At 33.9% G+C, this 16,888-nt stretch overlaps 4 protein-coding genes across 16 annotated transcripts in view; 3 read left to right on the forward strand and 1 right to left on the reverse strand.

Annotated features, from left to right (window-relative positions):
- Window positions 1–15,083, forward strand: part of LOC127841948 (uncharacterized) — a 167,785-nt gene extending 152,702 nt beyond the window's left edge. The window contains exons 1-4 of one of the 8 annotated variants that reach the window (XM_052371116.1): window positions 5,714–5,871; window positions 10,671–10,795; window positions 11,415–11,516; window positions 12,015–15,083. In XM_052371116.1, the coding sequence (XP_052227076.1) occupies window positions 10,703–10,795; window positions 11,415–11,516; window positions 12,015–14,114 (2,295 nt within the window). In that variant the 5' untranslated portion in view covers window positions 5,714–5,871; window positions 10,671–10,702 and the 3' untranslated portion in view covers window positions 14,115–15,083. Of the gene's footprint in view, window positions 1–5,713; window positions 5,872–8,429; window positions 8,695–8,778; window positions 8,796–8,849; window positions 9,211–9,268; window positions 11,517–12,014 lie in introns of those variants that run through there. The other 7 variants (XM_052371117.1, XM_052371118.1, XM_052371115.1 and 4 more) reach the window with 7 other exon arrangements.
- LOC127841953 (uncharacterized) overlaps window positions 1–16,888 on the forward strand; it is a 237,060-nt gene that overhangs the window by 183,647 nt on the left and 36,525 nt on the right. The window lies entirely within an intron of this gene.
- LOC127841945 (uncharacterized) overlaps window positions 1–16,888 on the forward strand; it is a 472,965-nt gene that overhangs the window by 154,196 nt on the left and 301,881 nt on the right. The window lies entirely within an intron of this gene.
- Window positions 1–16,888, reverse strand: part of LOC127841954 (uncharacterized) — a 265,443-nt gene that overhangs the window by 72,449 nt on the left and 176,106 nt on the right. The gene's annotated exons all lie outside the window — the stretch shown is intronic.

Below are 16,888 nucleotides of genomic sequence, written 5' to 3' on the forward strand. Positions count from 1 at the left end.
TCATCATCATCATCATCATCATCATCATCATCATCATCATCATCATCATCATCATCGTCATCATCATCATCATCATCATCATCATCATCATCATCATCATCATCATCATCATCATCATCATCATCATCATCATCATCATCATCATCATCATCATCATCATCATCATCATCGTTATCATCATTATCATCATCATCATCATCATCATCATCATCATCATCATCATCATCATCATCATCATCATCATCATCATCATCATCATCACAACCACTACCATAACCATCACCATGTACACCACCATTAAAATTGTCATTATCATTATCATCATCATCCTGTCTTCTTTATTAATTGGCTAGTTTGTCTTCGTATGGGAGAGAAGTAGTGGTTATTGTATCAGTTGTATTAGTAGTGGCATGGACAGACCTAATTTTACTAGAAGCAATGCTAGAAGTTGAAGCAGTGGCACAGGAAGGTTGTAGTAGTACTAGTTGTGTGGTAGTAACAGTTGAAGTAATGTTAGTAGTAGAAGCAGAAGTAGTAGTAGTAGTAGTACTAGAAGTAGTAGTCAAAGTAGTTATAGTAGTAGTCGTAGTAGTAGTAGTAGTAAAAGTACAAGTAGAAGTAGTAGTAGTAGAGTGGTGGTAGCAGTAGTTGTTGTTGTAGTAGAAGAAGTAGTAGTAGTTGAAATAGTTGATATACCTAGTAGTAGTTGTAATAGTAGCAGTAGTGTGTTTTGCTGTTGTGCTTATGCAAGCATACATTGTATTTAATTTTGTTATTATTGTTGATGACGTAGTTATTGGTTTGTTTTTATATCATGGAAGTGGTTGATATACCTAACCTGAAACCTTCATCCCAAGGTATTGTGTTAAACCAATTCCTTGCGTCCTTCGTCGTCTGTCGTGCAGTATGCAATATGCGCTGCCGACTGTAAGTTCGTTACTACTCTTGAGGCTTCATTGTCATCCATTCCGTATGACAATTTCTTTCAATGTATATCTCTAAAGCATCCATGCCGATTTCAAATTTTGACATGTTCTTTTAAAATCTAAGAACAGCCTTATTACCACGCTAGATTTAAATTAGCGCCATGGACACCAACATTAGAGGTGACCGTGTCAAAATTTAGATTAACATTGTGACCACCCCAGACAGAACGTATTTGAATCAAGCTCGATGAATCTACATTTTGTTTAATTCATACACGCAATAAACTTCGATAGTTTTCCAAAATGCAAGAAACTATCAAGTTCTGGTTACGTCAGCACTCTTTTCCCCAAGATCTATTTTAGTACATTGTAATGTATTAATGTATAATGTCTATTCATACAATGATATTTAAGGAATCCTTATTAAACTTCACTATGTAAAGTAAGGTTGTGCAAATATTTACACGTTCTTGTGCATTTTGGGTGGGCTGTGAGGCCTAGTTTATTTATGCGTCTGGTATCTTATGTAAATATGTATAAGGTTTGTTGAGTTTTCGCATAGTACTTCAGACACAAAAGTGTTTACTCTAACCTTTGATTTATTGCATTAATGAGTATTGTAATAGGTAAATTTCCTTGATAAGAATCATGAGTGGTTGCCAACTGTTTACTTCACATGAGTTGAAGTGTTTGTCACTACGATTTAGAATTTTAAAGTTACAGCGTTCATTGTTGATCACGAAAATACCTTATGCGCATTGGAAAATAATAATGCGACCCACCAGCCTACCAGTTTGCATATTTGCTTTTTAAACAAAAATACGGCTATTTTACTGCAGACAAAAAGGAAAGCAACCATCTGTTATTCTACATGCTACCTCGACAAGCGTCCTGTTTTCTACAGTGAAAAAACGAAAATATGTACTAATATTTGTTTAAGTGAATTACTTGTTCTTTTATTAGAACTTTACATGCAGAAATAATACTGTGCCTTATTATTTTGAAAATAGTTCCGTAGAATCAGTGATATTGTTTTTTTTGTAAAATGCAAGATTAAGCTCACACATGATATTAGCATTATTATGAAGGCAGCTGCATAGTCATGCAGAGTATTGTCCGGACTTACAACAATTACCACATATCTGTACGTGAACATGTAATAATTGTTTTCACTATCTAGAATGTTTTATTACCCAGTTCTACCCAATATTTCCAAATAAAACCAAAGTCCTCGGTATTTCTCGAACATGCCAGGCAATACTGTGCACAATTTGCATGACAATAGCAACTGTGTAATACAATTCTGTATGAACTACATGTGTTCTATTAAAATAAATTTGCTAATCATGTTTAATTGTAAGCATCATTTTTAAGCATGTTTTGAGTGTTGTTCAGTGTTTTCATCAATAATTGATAATGATGTCCAATTGGTTGTTTGCACACAACTTATGAACGAAACGGACATAATTTTGGAATTGCCATGTATTGGTACCATGAAAGTGCGATTGTGAATGTATTTTGACTAGAAAGCTTATATTGTAAATGTATATAGTAATAATGCATGGCCTTCATAAAGCAGACACATAAGTGATAAGTTCATGGACGAACAAAATGCTCGAAGCTCATGTAATTCTTAATGTTGTCAGTGTGCAGAATTACATTGACATTTATTAATAGCAAGCGATTTTGTTCATTCGATAATGCATTCGCCGACTTCCCAACTTCTAGACCCAGACTCAAGGCACACGTTTGAATTAGGGAGGCTTACGAATATTCAAATGATAAAATACCAAACATTATTCGAAATTATCAGGAGCACAACATGCTCATACTAAGTCGTCTTTTATCCGTCCTTCCTCGTACGTCGTGCGTCTTTTTTTGCATTCTTACGTGTATTACCAAATCTTCATAGAACTTTGTAAGAACATATAATCGACGACATCTCAGCCGAGTTTGAAACAACGTTTCGTGGGGTTAAAAAAAGCAACCATCTCATATTAAGGTGAAAGCTTCTGAAAGCTTCTGAACCGCACACAGTCTGGATTTATTGTCAAATCTTCATAAAACTTAGTAAGAACATGATTCCAACAAAATCTAAACCGAGTTTGAAAATAGTTTTTCACAGGGGTATCAACATAAGTATTTCAGCACGGCTGTATAGAGGGATTAAACACGTTTGATAAGGCTTTTCTAAATTGCAATCGTATGTTTAAAGTACCTGATAACGTTCATGTATTGCGTTCATTGCTGATTGAGATCTACCGGTTTTCACTTCCTCTTAAAATGCTTATTTTTCAAGTTGCCATACGATCAATGATTTCTTTGTACAAACACATGCAAGTTAGTTATGTTAAAAATACGCTCAATATCGGATAATGCATATTTATCAACATCTTTTTCATCACTGATGGGCAATTATATTTCATTTGCCCTTTCAAAATTAACCTAAACTGATTTCGACCGAGTTTGTAGTGTATTATAAGTATGCGTACAATGTACAAGTGTTCAAATTTTATTTTTTATTTTTCACTTTGGCAATGGTGATGTTTTATGTGTGTCAATTTAGGGATTAATGCAATACATTTAATTAATGTTTGAGAATAGACGGTCGACATGTATCACAGTAACACAAAAGTAACAGAAACATATGTTTTAACTTTCCATTATATATATATATATATATATATATTAGATCGTATCTCAGCAGGACCACATAACATCACCGCCACCCATGTATACGCACCAATATCATACTAATAGTAAGTGCGCATCATTTTCGACATGGAATTCAAAGTTGGAAACATCAGGTCAGGAACAGTAGGTAGATAAGATATGGGAGAGACCAACGACCGAAGGCTGAGACTTCTAAAGCCCATCAATTAAACACTCAACATTCTGTACCCACCTAAACGGTCCAGAACAGCGACATGTTATGCTCGAAACGTGCCACTACACAACCAGGTCGATTTCATACTGAATCAGACGGTTTAGGTCCAGCATAAACAAGGCGAACACAATAAGGTTTCCTGGCGCAGACATCGGGAGAGACCAGGACTAAGTGCTCAACAACATCAAGGTGAAGATAAAGATCAAGCGCATCACCAAGAACCTTAAATAATTTCATAAACAGGGAGATCCATATATAACAGATGCATTCAAGCACAGATAGATGGCACATTTGCAGCCATGAACATTCTAGACAATGATATCGACATTATCAAATACTCCATCAAAGAAGTCCTCCTATCATTCGCCGATGAAATTCTTTCGGAGAAAAAGGTAAAACAAGCCATTTGTGACATTATGAACCTCTGTTACAAAAGAAGTGAGCTCAGGCATCAGAGGTACCCCAGCCTGGACTGTAGGATAGAATACAAGAAAGGGAACGGTGCGGTGAGGAAGAAGATGAACGAGGATAAGGAGGAAGGCAGCGATGTATCATCATTGACAAAACGATAGTCACAGGCAACTATATAACAATCGATCATGCCCGTTGATAAACCATTTGAAGTATTGCATATGACTGAATGTTTTGTAACGATTCAAAACTAGCATGAGAAACGCCGATAGGGTTATTGTCCGACGCCTCTGGTTTTTATTGTCCTTAACTGAAACAAAAAAGTTTGAAATGTCAAACGCCCGTAGCAAACATTTAGATCGTAATACTAGTTGCTAACGTTGTAGCGTTGTGAACAATGCGATGATTTATTAGGACCAGTACACAGCTAACATACCATAGAGGATGAACCCATATGCGAGTCCAATAAGAGTGAATTAGCTTTGTACGGGTCCAAATATACCAAGGTAGAGTAAACAATGCTGTAAAATCGTCTCTCTATTATATAACAATTCGATATGTCCAGTGATTTGCGCAATGCATGTTAAATATACATCACCATGTATTATCCGCGAAATAGCTCGATGTCTTATTCCATGTAATGCCAATAAAATACCGAATATTATAACGAAACCAGTTTATAATAATGTAATCTTATGTGCAAATATTTACTTTAAAACTTAATGTATTACAGCCATTCAAAGCCTAATTTCCAAACTTTTACTATCTGTGTGCATTTTTAACGTTGTTTTTCATCTTTGGTTTCTGAACAAATATCGATACCCTCAAACCCAATCTTTATCCTAATTCTCCATGTTGCTTTAGTGCGATCGTGCTAATAAATCATCGACCAGCGAACGGTTTTCAGATAAGATTACAGCTGAAACCATCATAAATTAATGTACTTGATGTCCCATATAAATCTTACCAAAACAATGTTCGTACCAAACACTTTCAGATTGGTTAGAAAAACATTGCAAAATGATGATAAATAACAAGTTATAACATAGTACATAGTTGCGATCCGAAAAGATGCTCAGTGCAATAGTTTCGTTATTTATATATCGAGCATGTGCGCTATTAAAGACCGGCATTACTAATTTGAATGATGATAAGGCTAACAAAGACCGATAAAAACAGTAAAAGTAATATCCTCTAAAAAGGTTAGGCATATGGATAAGGAACGCAGCTATTCTTCATAGATATACATACGATTAAAGGTTGATTCTGATTCATTCGTACTCGTCAAGCATCAAAGTCTCACAGAGTTACATGTTTTCTTAACTTTAAATATGACAATCCCTTCATATTTGTACAATACAGACCGCATTATAGATACTAAATAACATTTGTGCCATTGAGATAATCCAGAGATGAACATTCAGTCGCGTCTAATCAATACTGGTACGTGCATTTACTGTCTTTATTGGAGAAAATATACACTTGATAGACTCCTTTCTATAAAACCTGTACTTCAAAATGAGGACAAACAGTGATAAGGATTGGTAAAATATTGATTCATGTTAAAATATATAACTCAGCCATGAGGTAAGAACGCAAGGAAGAGTGATAAGGAACTCCTAACGTATTAGCTGCAAATCTAGACAGGTAAGTGCGAAATATTATTTACAATATTATATAAAAAAATATGTCTCTTTGGAGTCAGTGCAATATGTTGATCTTAACAAGTGCTTTTAATTGTAAGAATACAAGTTAACCAACATAAACAATATTAATCATTATTCCATTAAAATTTGTTCAAAAATAAGGGAGCTGTATTGATTTGTATACGTGTTGCGTTAGAAAAGTCTCCACGTGTAATTCTGGCTGACCAACACAATAATTACATATAGCCGCGGAGAATGCTCAACCTGATTTTTAAAACCATCCGGTTTTAAACTAGCGATTTGTTCATGACAGGAAAACATAGCACAATTTGTTACGTATAGAAGTTCTGATATCGAATTAATTATTCCGTTTTAAAGAAGAGACATTGAATACACAATGTGCAACATCTTCTAAAAAGGATTACGATTTAGTTGTATAACTTCTCTTTAAATAACAATTTAATAGGTAAGTATCCGCTATCCGTTATCCGGTAATGGTAACTTAAGAAAACAATAGAGTGTCTGTAATTGTGCAAAATTGAAACGATCGTGTGTCGTGTGTTAATGTACGTTACGTACCTAATTACTCTAAGTTTTCGGACACCCCCTTTTCTGGCCAAAATAATTATTTTTCGTGACTATATTTAGGCCATACGGGTTTTCGTCAATAATTAATGACTCCAATTTTTCGGATAGTAATATTTTACTGCGCTAATTTACTAGCTTTCTGCCCAATTTGCGCTTATCTTAGACTCTTTGATCGTGGAGTTTTACAACCGGATTAAGGTAATACAACCTTGCATGAAGTGCCTGAGGCCAATTGACAATTATAATTGAGCAATTTTGTAGATAACCATGTTTACCTGTCATAAACAATGGTTTCATCCAACAGCTTTTGAAATGATATCGTATTCACGAAGCAGTTTGGTTGTTTTTTTAGAAAGTTTTATATACCATTTCAGGTAAGAGATTGCAAATAAGTGAAGTTGTATTTTATTTTAAGCAGAGAAAGGAGAGTAAACACAATAAAATACGTGCACATGCATAACTTGTTTTTATTTCATTATAATAGTTGAAAAACAACCTAAACATATATTTCTCTTAATTTTTGCAAATTTGTACTTTTTGAATATGTTTCGTACCTAAATTTCCGGATACAAAAAAACTATATTTTTATATGTCCGAAAACGTAGAGTAATAACGGTATACAACAAATGTTCAATAGCGTATTGATAAAGTAAAAAAGAACGAATATCAGATATATAAATTTCATTGTGTAAGACATTGAGCAGCAATTACACGACTAAAACACTTTTTAGTGATTTCGAAAAAAGAAGTTACACAGGCTTAAATTAAATAATACTTTATCATTTGTATAGTATATTATGCCCACTAGATTGCATGTACTGACGTCTTTTGAAATCTTATCTTGGATTATGAGTTAATATAGTATACAACGAATCCATATTTTAAAGTACTTCGGTTATTTCCATTTACGTCATCGACATTTGAAATGTAACGATGTGTTTGTCGCGTTGATATTGATTTTAACAGGTCCACAATAACCTGCGGTAAGTCGATATTTTGTACACGTTGTCATTTATCAATCGTTTAAAACAGTTGTGTGTGCTTGTACGCGTGGTTAATTAATCTGCATGTATCTACCAATTAATTAATAAATTGATAACGTTTAATGAGGTTCTCAAGAATCGACAATATATACCTATGAGACAGAAATGGCTCAAACAGTGCAATAAACAAGTATCTTATACCCTAGCGTTTTCGACTATACGTCTTCTTCTGTTTATACAGATATAAGTTCACGATGTATCAGTGCGAATGTACAATCGGACAACTTGCTAAAACCTACAGATACATGAAACGACGTTCCGCTGATTTAAACCATGTGCTTTAGACTTGCGACGGGATGTTTATCGATTAGGTTGTAAAAAATTGCAGTTAAAATTTTGGCCTTAAGTCTTGTTTGTATATGTATGTGTCGTTTTATTTGTTCGTATTCATGTATTTCCGCACATTAAAAGTGTGTTTTATAGACTGACACCCATAATGTTCATAATATGGATATAATACTATAATAGTAAAATGAGCAGTGAACTTATTGGATTCAGTCGTGTATGCCCTATTTTTATTTAAGTTATACAAATGACCTAACTGTTCAGGACCACATGCCCTACTAATGTTGCAATAGAGATGAACTTATACTCATTTTATAATCTTATGAGCTTTGAATAAAGTCAGTTTATATTGAAATACATAGTTTATCGTTTTGTGAAGTTTAAGTCTTATCAGTAAATCCATTCATAAAACGGCAGTCGTATCTAATCATTAATGGTGAACGTGTTTTTTTATCGTGCTTGGGTAGAAAAGGGTATTTGGATACCATGTTATCTTAAAATTTTGCGAATCGAAATGTCGCAACACATGAACGTATAATTGCTGTTCATTGTTTCAATTTGAAGATTAAAACGGACACGGTCATCAGCTATCGATTAGAGAAATATGGAACTGTAATATATACGTGTTAATTAAGACTTGAGAAAGATGAAAGGAATAAAATATATGTCATTTTTCTTGGGATACAATGTTTTTCTTTTGGTGGTAGCAAGCTATGTTGACTGAAATGATTAAACTTAAACAACACTTACAATATGTCTCGTCAGGTAACCATGGAGACATGAGTAATCTTGTTGTTTGTTAATGAAATAAGTGTTGGAAACACACGCCTTCAGTAATTTAACGTTAAACTCATTAAAACGTAGTATACATGAATTCATGTGTATGTCTCGTCCAGGGAGGTGAACTGGTGTGTATATTTAAAAGGACCTATGTTGCTACATACGTTCATGTCATTTCATGCTCGCTTTCAACAGTATAAAGTTAATGTGAATTATGTGACATAAAAAGGTAATTCTACACTTGGAGACTTTTCTAACTCAACACTTTTCAAACTTAAATATCTCAGTAATACGTTAAGATTTTTATTTAAAATTTCACACGCGATCATTTTACTATATTCTGTGCAAGATTACGATTACATCATTCATCAATGACAATCCGGCGATTTTGCACGTTGGGTAGGTGTGGTTTCATTTTTCTGCACGTGAAAATGGCGAAACACGATATGATTCTAGTTTTATTTCAATTTCTTCATATTAAGTGGGTTGATACATCAAGAAAACATAAAATTAATTTAAAAATCAATATGTCTCGTATAAAGCTCGCAATCGGCATGTTGCAGGCTACCTTGCCCAAAGCTGAAGCATCCGATCGTCACGGATTTCATCGTTTGCTTGTATATATTGTAATCAAATGATCACAGGTACACTTTTAAATCAAAATATTTACTCATAACGGAGATGTTTAAGTTGCAAAATGCTGCGTTCGAAAAGTCATCAAGTTTAGTTCAGCGCGCTATATAATTCCAATTTAATTTCAGTTTTATCATTCTATGTTGGTTTTTACACCAGGAAAACATAACATTAATTAGATAAAAAATATGGCTTGTATAAGCGCAATGTTACAAGCCGGTCGGTCATTTAAACGTGAAAATTAATCCGTTTTACAGTTCACATTATTATTTTACGATGTACGATTTCCGAATTGTACTTTTTCAATGATTTTTTTTAATTTGTTTTGTTTGATATTTTATTGTTGATCGATTTCAATTAAATGTACTTGGGTTAGAAGATATGTATTGACTTAGTCTGAGTCCAAATTAAACATAATCCGTGCACAAATAAGGAAGCTATATGGATTTGACTACGTGTTGCCTTAGACAAGTCTCCAAGCGTACCACAGTAACTGTAAATGGTCACCGGCCATGCCCGTAAAAAATACGTGTAATTCATATTTTGATGTTGGTTTCTGTTAGGTTTGGTTGATGATAAAGAAATGCGTTGGTCATTAGTATTGATACTGTGTAGTGTTATGATAGTGTTGGCAGAAATAAATAGTATTACGTTATACTAGACAGAAGTAAAAAGTATTTAAATAATTTCTTAAACTAAGCGTTTAATAGTATAGAATGACAAACCTTGCCAAAATAGGTCAGAGATGTTAATTTGTGTTGCATTTCAACTAAAGAATTCATTTAGTAAATACATTATACAGATAAATACACGTTGATAGCTAAAGTAGTACTGATTTTAAACATGGACACTACTGAGCCATTATAAAACTTTATTTAGTTGATTAAAACTATGTCTAGCATCGACCGCTAGTAAACTAAATTGCAAAACAATCATTTCACTATAAGAAGCGCGAACAAATAATCGGATTTCAAGTGACCGATCAATTTTGGGCAACATCATTTTTCATTTCGAACACATTCAATATCGCAGAATTACATGGTATAATGTTTAATTGCTAAAATGTATGAATATAAAATAGGAAACTTCTAAATATTAATCAATTAGATAATATTTTGCATTTTATACAACCCGTATATAATATGTATTTACATCAGCACATTTCCTTTATAATACCGCCGTGAAGGTATGCTATGATTTGAGCAGTTTGCACGATTACAACATGCAAACGTAAAGCGAAATAACAACAAACTTAGCCTGTAACCAAACAATCCACGTCCGAATAGGGGTCCGGAGAGGGTTAAACTCAGAATGGATTATCTATTACACGTATTTTGCGTACATATCTAGGTATCTATTATTTTTAAACTGTAACATTTTGTTTTAAAACAAAATATTGCTTTGTACCCCCATTTCATCCTAATTCCTAGGTACGTGAAACTCTTAATTAAAAGTATGAACCTTTTTTCAGAAAATAATATTATTGATGTTAGAAAGTTGCAAATGATGAAAGAAGGACAGGATGCGATAAAAACGACTGATGGAATACCACTGGTTATACAGTCCGTGCATCGGGAGCCAGGGACGAGGAACACAGTTTGTTTTCATGTCCATTTCACATTTTGTGTTCGTGTGCATTTCAACGTTTGTTTTCGTGTCCATTACAAAGTTTGTTTTTATGTATTACAAAGTTATGTGTTGTGTCCATTACCACACCACAGGGCTTTCGCTCAAATATTTCGTAAACACTCGGAACGCATTTTAGTAAAGTGAACGATTAGAAATATATGTTAATATATTCAAATATTTACATACATTGCTCTTGTATTAACTTTTGTAAAACACAATCTGTTACACACAATTCATAATGTAAACTCATTATATTCATTATTTCTGACACCAGTTTATTCAAGGCATATTTTTGTTTCAAAGAAACATAGTAATTCTTAAACGGACCATATGCAATAATTTATTTTGACATTGTTTATATTCAAAATGAAGCAAGGTATCTTAAAACAGTTAAGAAATGCAATCAAATAAATGCAATTAGTATTTGGAAAGACAACATGAAGAAAACAAATTACATTTCACGTGGACCAACCGTTTAATTTAATGTTTTATTATCATATAATTATTGTTGTGTCAATTGTTTATTTTTTTAACATTGTTTATTGTTTATATATAAGCTTATTGTATATTAATATGTTTCTGCGAGGTTCGTGTTTCATATTCGAAGACCAATAATGTCACGAGAGCTGGCACTAGCGTGGATCCTCCGAACAATGGACATGGTCAACACCATACTACAAACATGGAGGTAAACAACCCTAAAGTATTCTTTAATATAAAGCTTAAACAAACGTTGCATGTTCATAGAGGGTACTCAAGCATAGCCTTTGTGCGTGCTTTCAGTTGCAAGTAAGTGAAAGTTTAGATTCAGTAAACATCTTATTGTGCGAACTTTGTCCGCTCCAATTCATAATTATTTGAATATATTCCTTGTTTCTTCCTATGCACCTAACAGTAAGCCAGTAGGTCCGTTAGTAGATCGCACGGTCTTCCAATCTCTAATTTCTTCTCATTTTCATTTATTGATAACCTGTAGATATACAATCATTCTTATCGGAACGCTATTAACCATGAAGAAAATCAGACATCAATCGGTCTTGTGATACAAACCCCATTCTGCATACATGAAATTAATGAAACACGTGTTTTGTTTGAGCTGCAGTAACGTGATTTTGATAAAGAATGAGTTGTACTATGTTGATGAATATTATGTGCATATCGTGTAATTGATCTTATCTAAAACTAGATTCCCGAGCACTTAGCAGACATGTCAATCCGGTTGTCAGGTGCACTTGATGAAATTGGAGCTGATAAAAACACTGTTCTGAAGAGAAGAGGAATTTTTATGTGGAGAGAGCGCATGGAGACGATAACTGGGCATCTTATGGGAGAGGATATGAAATGTTTTCATTTCGGGAGCCAGTCGGAGGGAACAACCACGCCTGGTCTACAGTCCGATATTGATCTACTTAAAAGTTTCAACGATATCAATATAATGAGATATGTGGCAGACTGGGAAGAAGGGATGCATAACTTGCTTATGCTTCACGACAACATCACTCCTCCTCAACAATACTTGTTGCAACTTTTTAGAAATGACAGACCGGAACCGGTGAATGGTGTGTACCAATACGAGTTCGTACGAAAAGAATCTGGACAGATACTACTCAGCTCTGAACGATACAAACATTCATTTGAACTATGGCATCAAGAACAAGGAGTGGCAACCCTCAGTGGCCCATCTGTGAGTTTTATTCGCAACTGGGATATTGTACATGGTTTTCACGTTTGTAAACCTCTTCCTGAAATACAACACTGGATAGACAGGTGTAGAGGTAGATACTGGCCCTCTACCCAGCTACTGGACGCTGCAAGTGCAGCTCCGTGTTTCATGGTGCCTGCAGGGCATCCAGACAGTGATTATAGGCGCGAAGAATGGCGACTGTCCCCAAATCTTATCGAAAGAATGCTGATGTTTAGCTTTAACATAATACAAATAAAATGCTATATTGTTTTAAAATTAATAAAAAAATATGTATTCTCTAAAATTGTGGATGATTCTTTCACAAGTTTTCACTGTAAAACTATCATGTTTTACACCATAGAAAGAATTAACCAATCCTTCTGGATGGAACATAATCTTGTATTTCTAATTCTACAATGTTTGGAAACATTGAAAAAGTTTCTGCGTTTGGGTATAATGCCGCATTATATTTTACACGGAGTTAATTTGTTCGACGGAAAGCTCTCAAGAAAAAGTCAAAGACACTTATTAGAGAATACGGACTCGTTGATAAGGACCAATTTACAAGAGCTATTTCATATTGATGCAGACAATTTGAGATGTCGGTTGCTATCATGTAGAATATGTAAAATGGGTCAATTAGGGAGAATTGAACGTGTGTGCTTAAGTAATAGCATCAGTTTACTGCTGAAGTTCGAGTGTTTGGCGTGGTTTATTCAGCAGATTCGGATCCCAAAATCAAAGCGGACTATTGTTTATCGACTTCTTACTGTTGCTACCTTCTGCAAGAATGTCAGATTCAAATCCGTGGCTATAGAAATTGCAACACACCTTTTTGCATTACAAAATTCCGTGTCAGCATCAAATTGTTTGTCGTCAGGGAACGTTGGGATCAGCGACATTATAGCACGTTTCCGACATTCGTTTAACACAGATGTAGCCTCTTCTCGCCTCAAACTAGCTTCTGTGCTATATTGTGGTGGACATCTTCATTCGGCAGTAAGAGTGTTAGAAGACGTAGAGAGGAGATATCACAGCGAGGTCAAGGCAGTGTGCGGACACAGGGTGCGTATAGGGGACCGTGATCTTAAGGTGTTTGCCAACAAGAGTTCATGTTACACTGATGTTGGTTTTAGTGACCCACCATTTGCATACTGTGTAAAGTTTGGTAGATATGAAATAAACTGTGCCCCATTCATACTATGGTTTGAAATGAATCGTGGCACGACTGAAGATGAACTAGCTAATAGATCTGTAAATCAGAAAGAATGGATGTTTAGCGCCGAAGTTGATGCCCGTCCGTTCATTTACTATCTACAGTATCTCACATATGGAGGACTCGGTGAACCTGAAAAACAAGAACATGCAATGGTAAATCTCCATGCGTATGTGTGTGGACAAAGAAACTTGATCAACCTGTATCACTCAGAGACTGATGCTAACATGCTTGGCCACTGCTATGAAATGGAAGGAGAATACGAGATGGCGTTAGAATGCTATAGTCAATCGTTGAGACAAATCGAGACAAATAATGCTGCTAAGTATCACGTCGATCGTATTCAAAGATTATTAATTGTTAATGTTGATGAAATAGCTTCATAGCAAATTGTACAATGTTTTATTGAAGATCAAATATACATGTAGCTAACATAGTGATGAACTATATACGACCAATGATATTGGTCTATATCATTGCATAGTTAGCACATATGAATGGAATATGTATTTACACGTTTGCAATTTATTAAAACTAAAAAATGCAATATATTCCTAACGAAATGATCAAATCGATTAGGATACATTTATTGATACATGCTTGGTTGAGATAATCTAAGCATGAATTTTACAATTATGTTATTGTATTCAATGTATATGTTCCGTATTCGTGATAGGTGTCATATTAATCAGCAGAATATAATTTTTTACCAGATTGCATATTATATATGATATATAAATATATAAAATAAAAAGACATAAAAGTTTCAATTTCTTGAGACTGGTAGCTTTTGACATTATCTCTGTATCATGGATTTTAACATGATATTGATCTTAGAGTGTAATTAAGAACTAGTGACTATTCCTCAAAGTTCTTCGTTTCTGCTGCTTTCCTTTCGCATTACCTAAACAACTCGACTAATGACAAAATGTATCGGGAATTCAATGCAATTAAAAATGACTCGCAAGCGTTCATTCTTTTTACAAAAGCAAATCGAGTGTAGCAATTTATTTTCAAATTGTAAGTCACACATAGTTGAAAATGTCTGGTCCAGTTCTGAGAAGAGTTCTATAAGTTATGCCATCAACAACTCTTCAATGGGCGATACTTAGGGTGAGCGACATTACATTTCTCAAAGTGACGCGAGGTTTTTGACCTTGATTACGTGCAATGTGGCGAGCGTGGGACTCATGTACGGGGTACCATCCAAATGTTGCTGATGTTTCGGAAGAGCCACCGATTGTTTAACATTCGTTTCGAAAATTGTTTAGACGGGCATTCACCTGATTCGATGTGTTGCTGTAAAATATCATACAGCTGGTATTTGTAACATATAAATAAACGATGAAAAGAAAGCGGATGCTGTAGTTGTGTGTTTATAGTACGTTTTTTCGCAGACCGGCGCAGATGATATGGTGTAAATAGCAAATTTAAAATAGGAACTTGACATAATGTTATGTATTTGCAACCAATACTCCAAACAATGGGGGCACAGCTACAACGCAAGTACATGTACGATAATGGTTTGCGATAAGCCGACAAACAAAACAAACAAATGTAAATTAATTAAGGGACAAACAGAAAAGTGTACACGTCTGGAAATTTGAAGGGACGAAAGTATAAACAAATGTACTTTAAGCTGATGCATGTAATACACTGTGTGGTATGTTTTAAGAACATGCAGTTAGAAGTTATTCAAAATAAACCACGTTAGATTTGACATACGAATATTGATCAGACGTCTTTTCGCTATATTGCATTAAACTTACTGAGCGCAACGAGTATGATATTGTCTAGGCGTAGGGCTGACAATACGTGCAAATTGTTGTTTGTTTGCTTAGTCTCACACTTTTTAAAATACGTTTACATACATTTGTTTCCAATAATAATTATTTTAAAACTATTTATACGAAATCCAAATAGTATGTGTTAAGTATTGGTTTCAACATATGTATTTCAAACAAGTCTACACATTTATAAATACCAAGACATACACTATAGCACATTTTTTAATTAATGTTTTAAGAGTATTTCAAAGAAAACCATTGCCTTCAAGAGTTCATATCCTAAGCACATATTTAATTCGATATATTCATTAAAATACATTTGCTTAATATAGATACAAGTGTCAAAATAAGTAATATTGTTAAACACAGATATGAGTTGCTCAAATGAAAACTTCTGTATTAAATAAATAACTGTTTACAATAAATGTGTGAGCATCACCAACTATAAAGTTTCTTGTTTGACATGATGAGAATTATAGCAATTTTAATATAAATAGAGTTAATTAATTGTGTGTGGACCAGTTCTTCGAAAAAACTTACACATTTCAAAAACAAAAAATAATTCAATATAACGGTATACCGAGGTATCTTAAATTACTCATTTCAAAATAGACATACACTACCATTAGGTTGTGTTATCTTAAAATAAGAGTTTAAGAATAGAATAAAAATGAATTTAAGACATTAACTGTGTTTCAAATCAACATTCCATTATCATTCTCTTATAAATAGCATATTATCATCAAAACTTGGTTCACACATTTTACAACTTTTTGTACAGATTCCGCAATCAAAAAACGCTAAGGCCTCGTGCACGTTCAAGCTCTACAATAACTTAACTTAGTGGGTATATACTATGAAGGGACCTGTGAATAAATGACAATCATAAAAATATTCATATACTTGGGTATATGTCAATCCGCAATGAATGCGTATATTTCTCAAAAACAATCAAACATACGCTTCTGACTATTATAACATGTAAAAATATCAGTTTGCAGTTGGATAATCTAATAAAACACGTCAAATATGTAAATTTGCATATGCATAATTACCAAGTAAAAACAAGTGTACGATAAAATTAGTATTTAGACTATCAACATAACATCGTTTCCATTTCAGTTTTCACCAGATTATAAGCCAGACATTGGCCCAATGGTGGAGGACAAGCTATTTCCATTCTACCTGCACCTAAACAATAAAAAGATACACATGTTAACGTTTATATAAATGTGATTTACACTGCTATGAATAATGTAACAAATAATCAGAAATCAGTATACAGTACATGTAATACAATATTATTCGGAACTAGTTATCCATATTTATTCTTACACTCCTATTTTTATTTGAAACATATGCCCGGAGTTACA

Source organism: Dreissena polymorpha, chromosome 8 (genome assembly GCF_020536995.1).
Source record: "Dreissena polymorpha isolate Duluth1 chromosome 8, UMN_Dpol_1.0, whole genome shotgun sequence".
Classification (NCBI taxonomy): Eukaryota; Metazoa; Mollusca; class Bivalvia; order Myida; family Dreissenidae; genus Dreissena; species Dreissena polymorpha.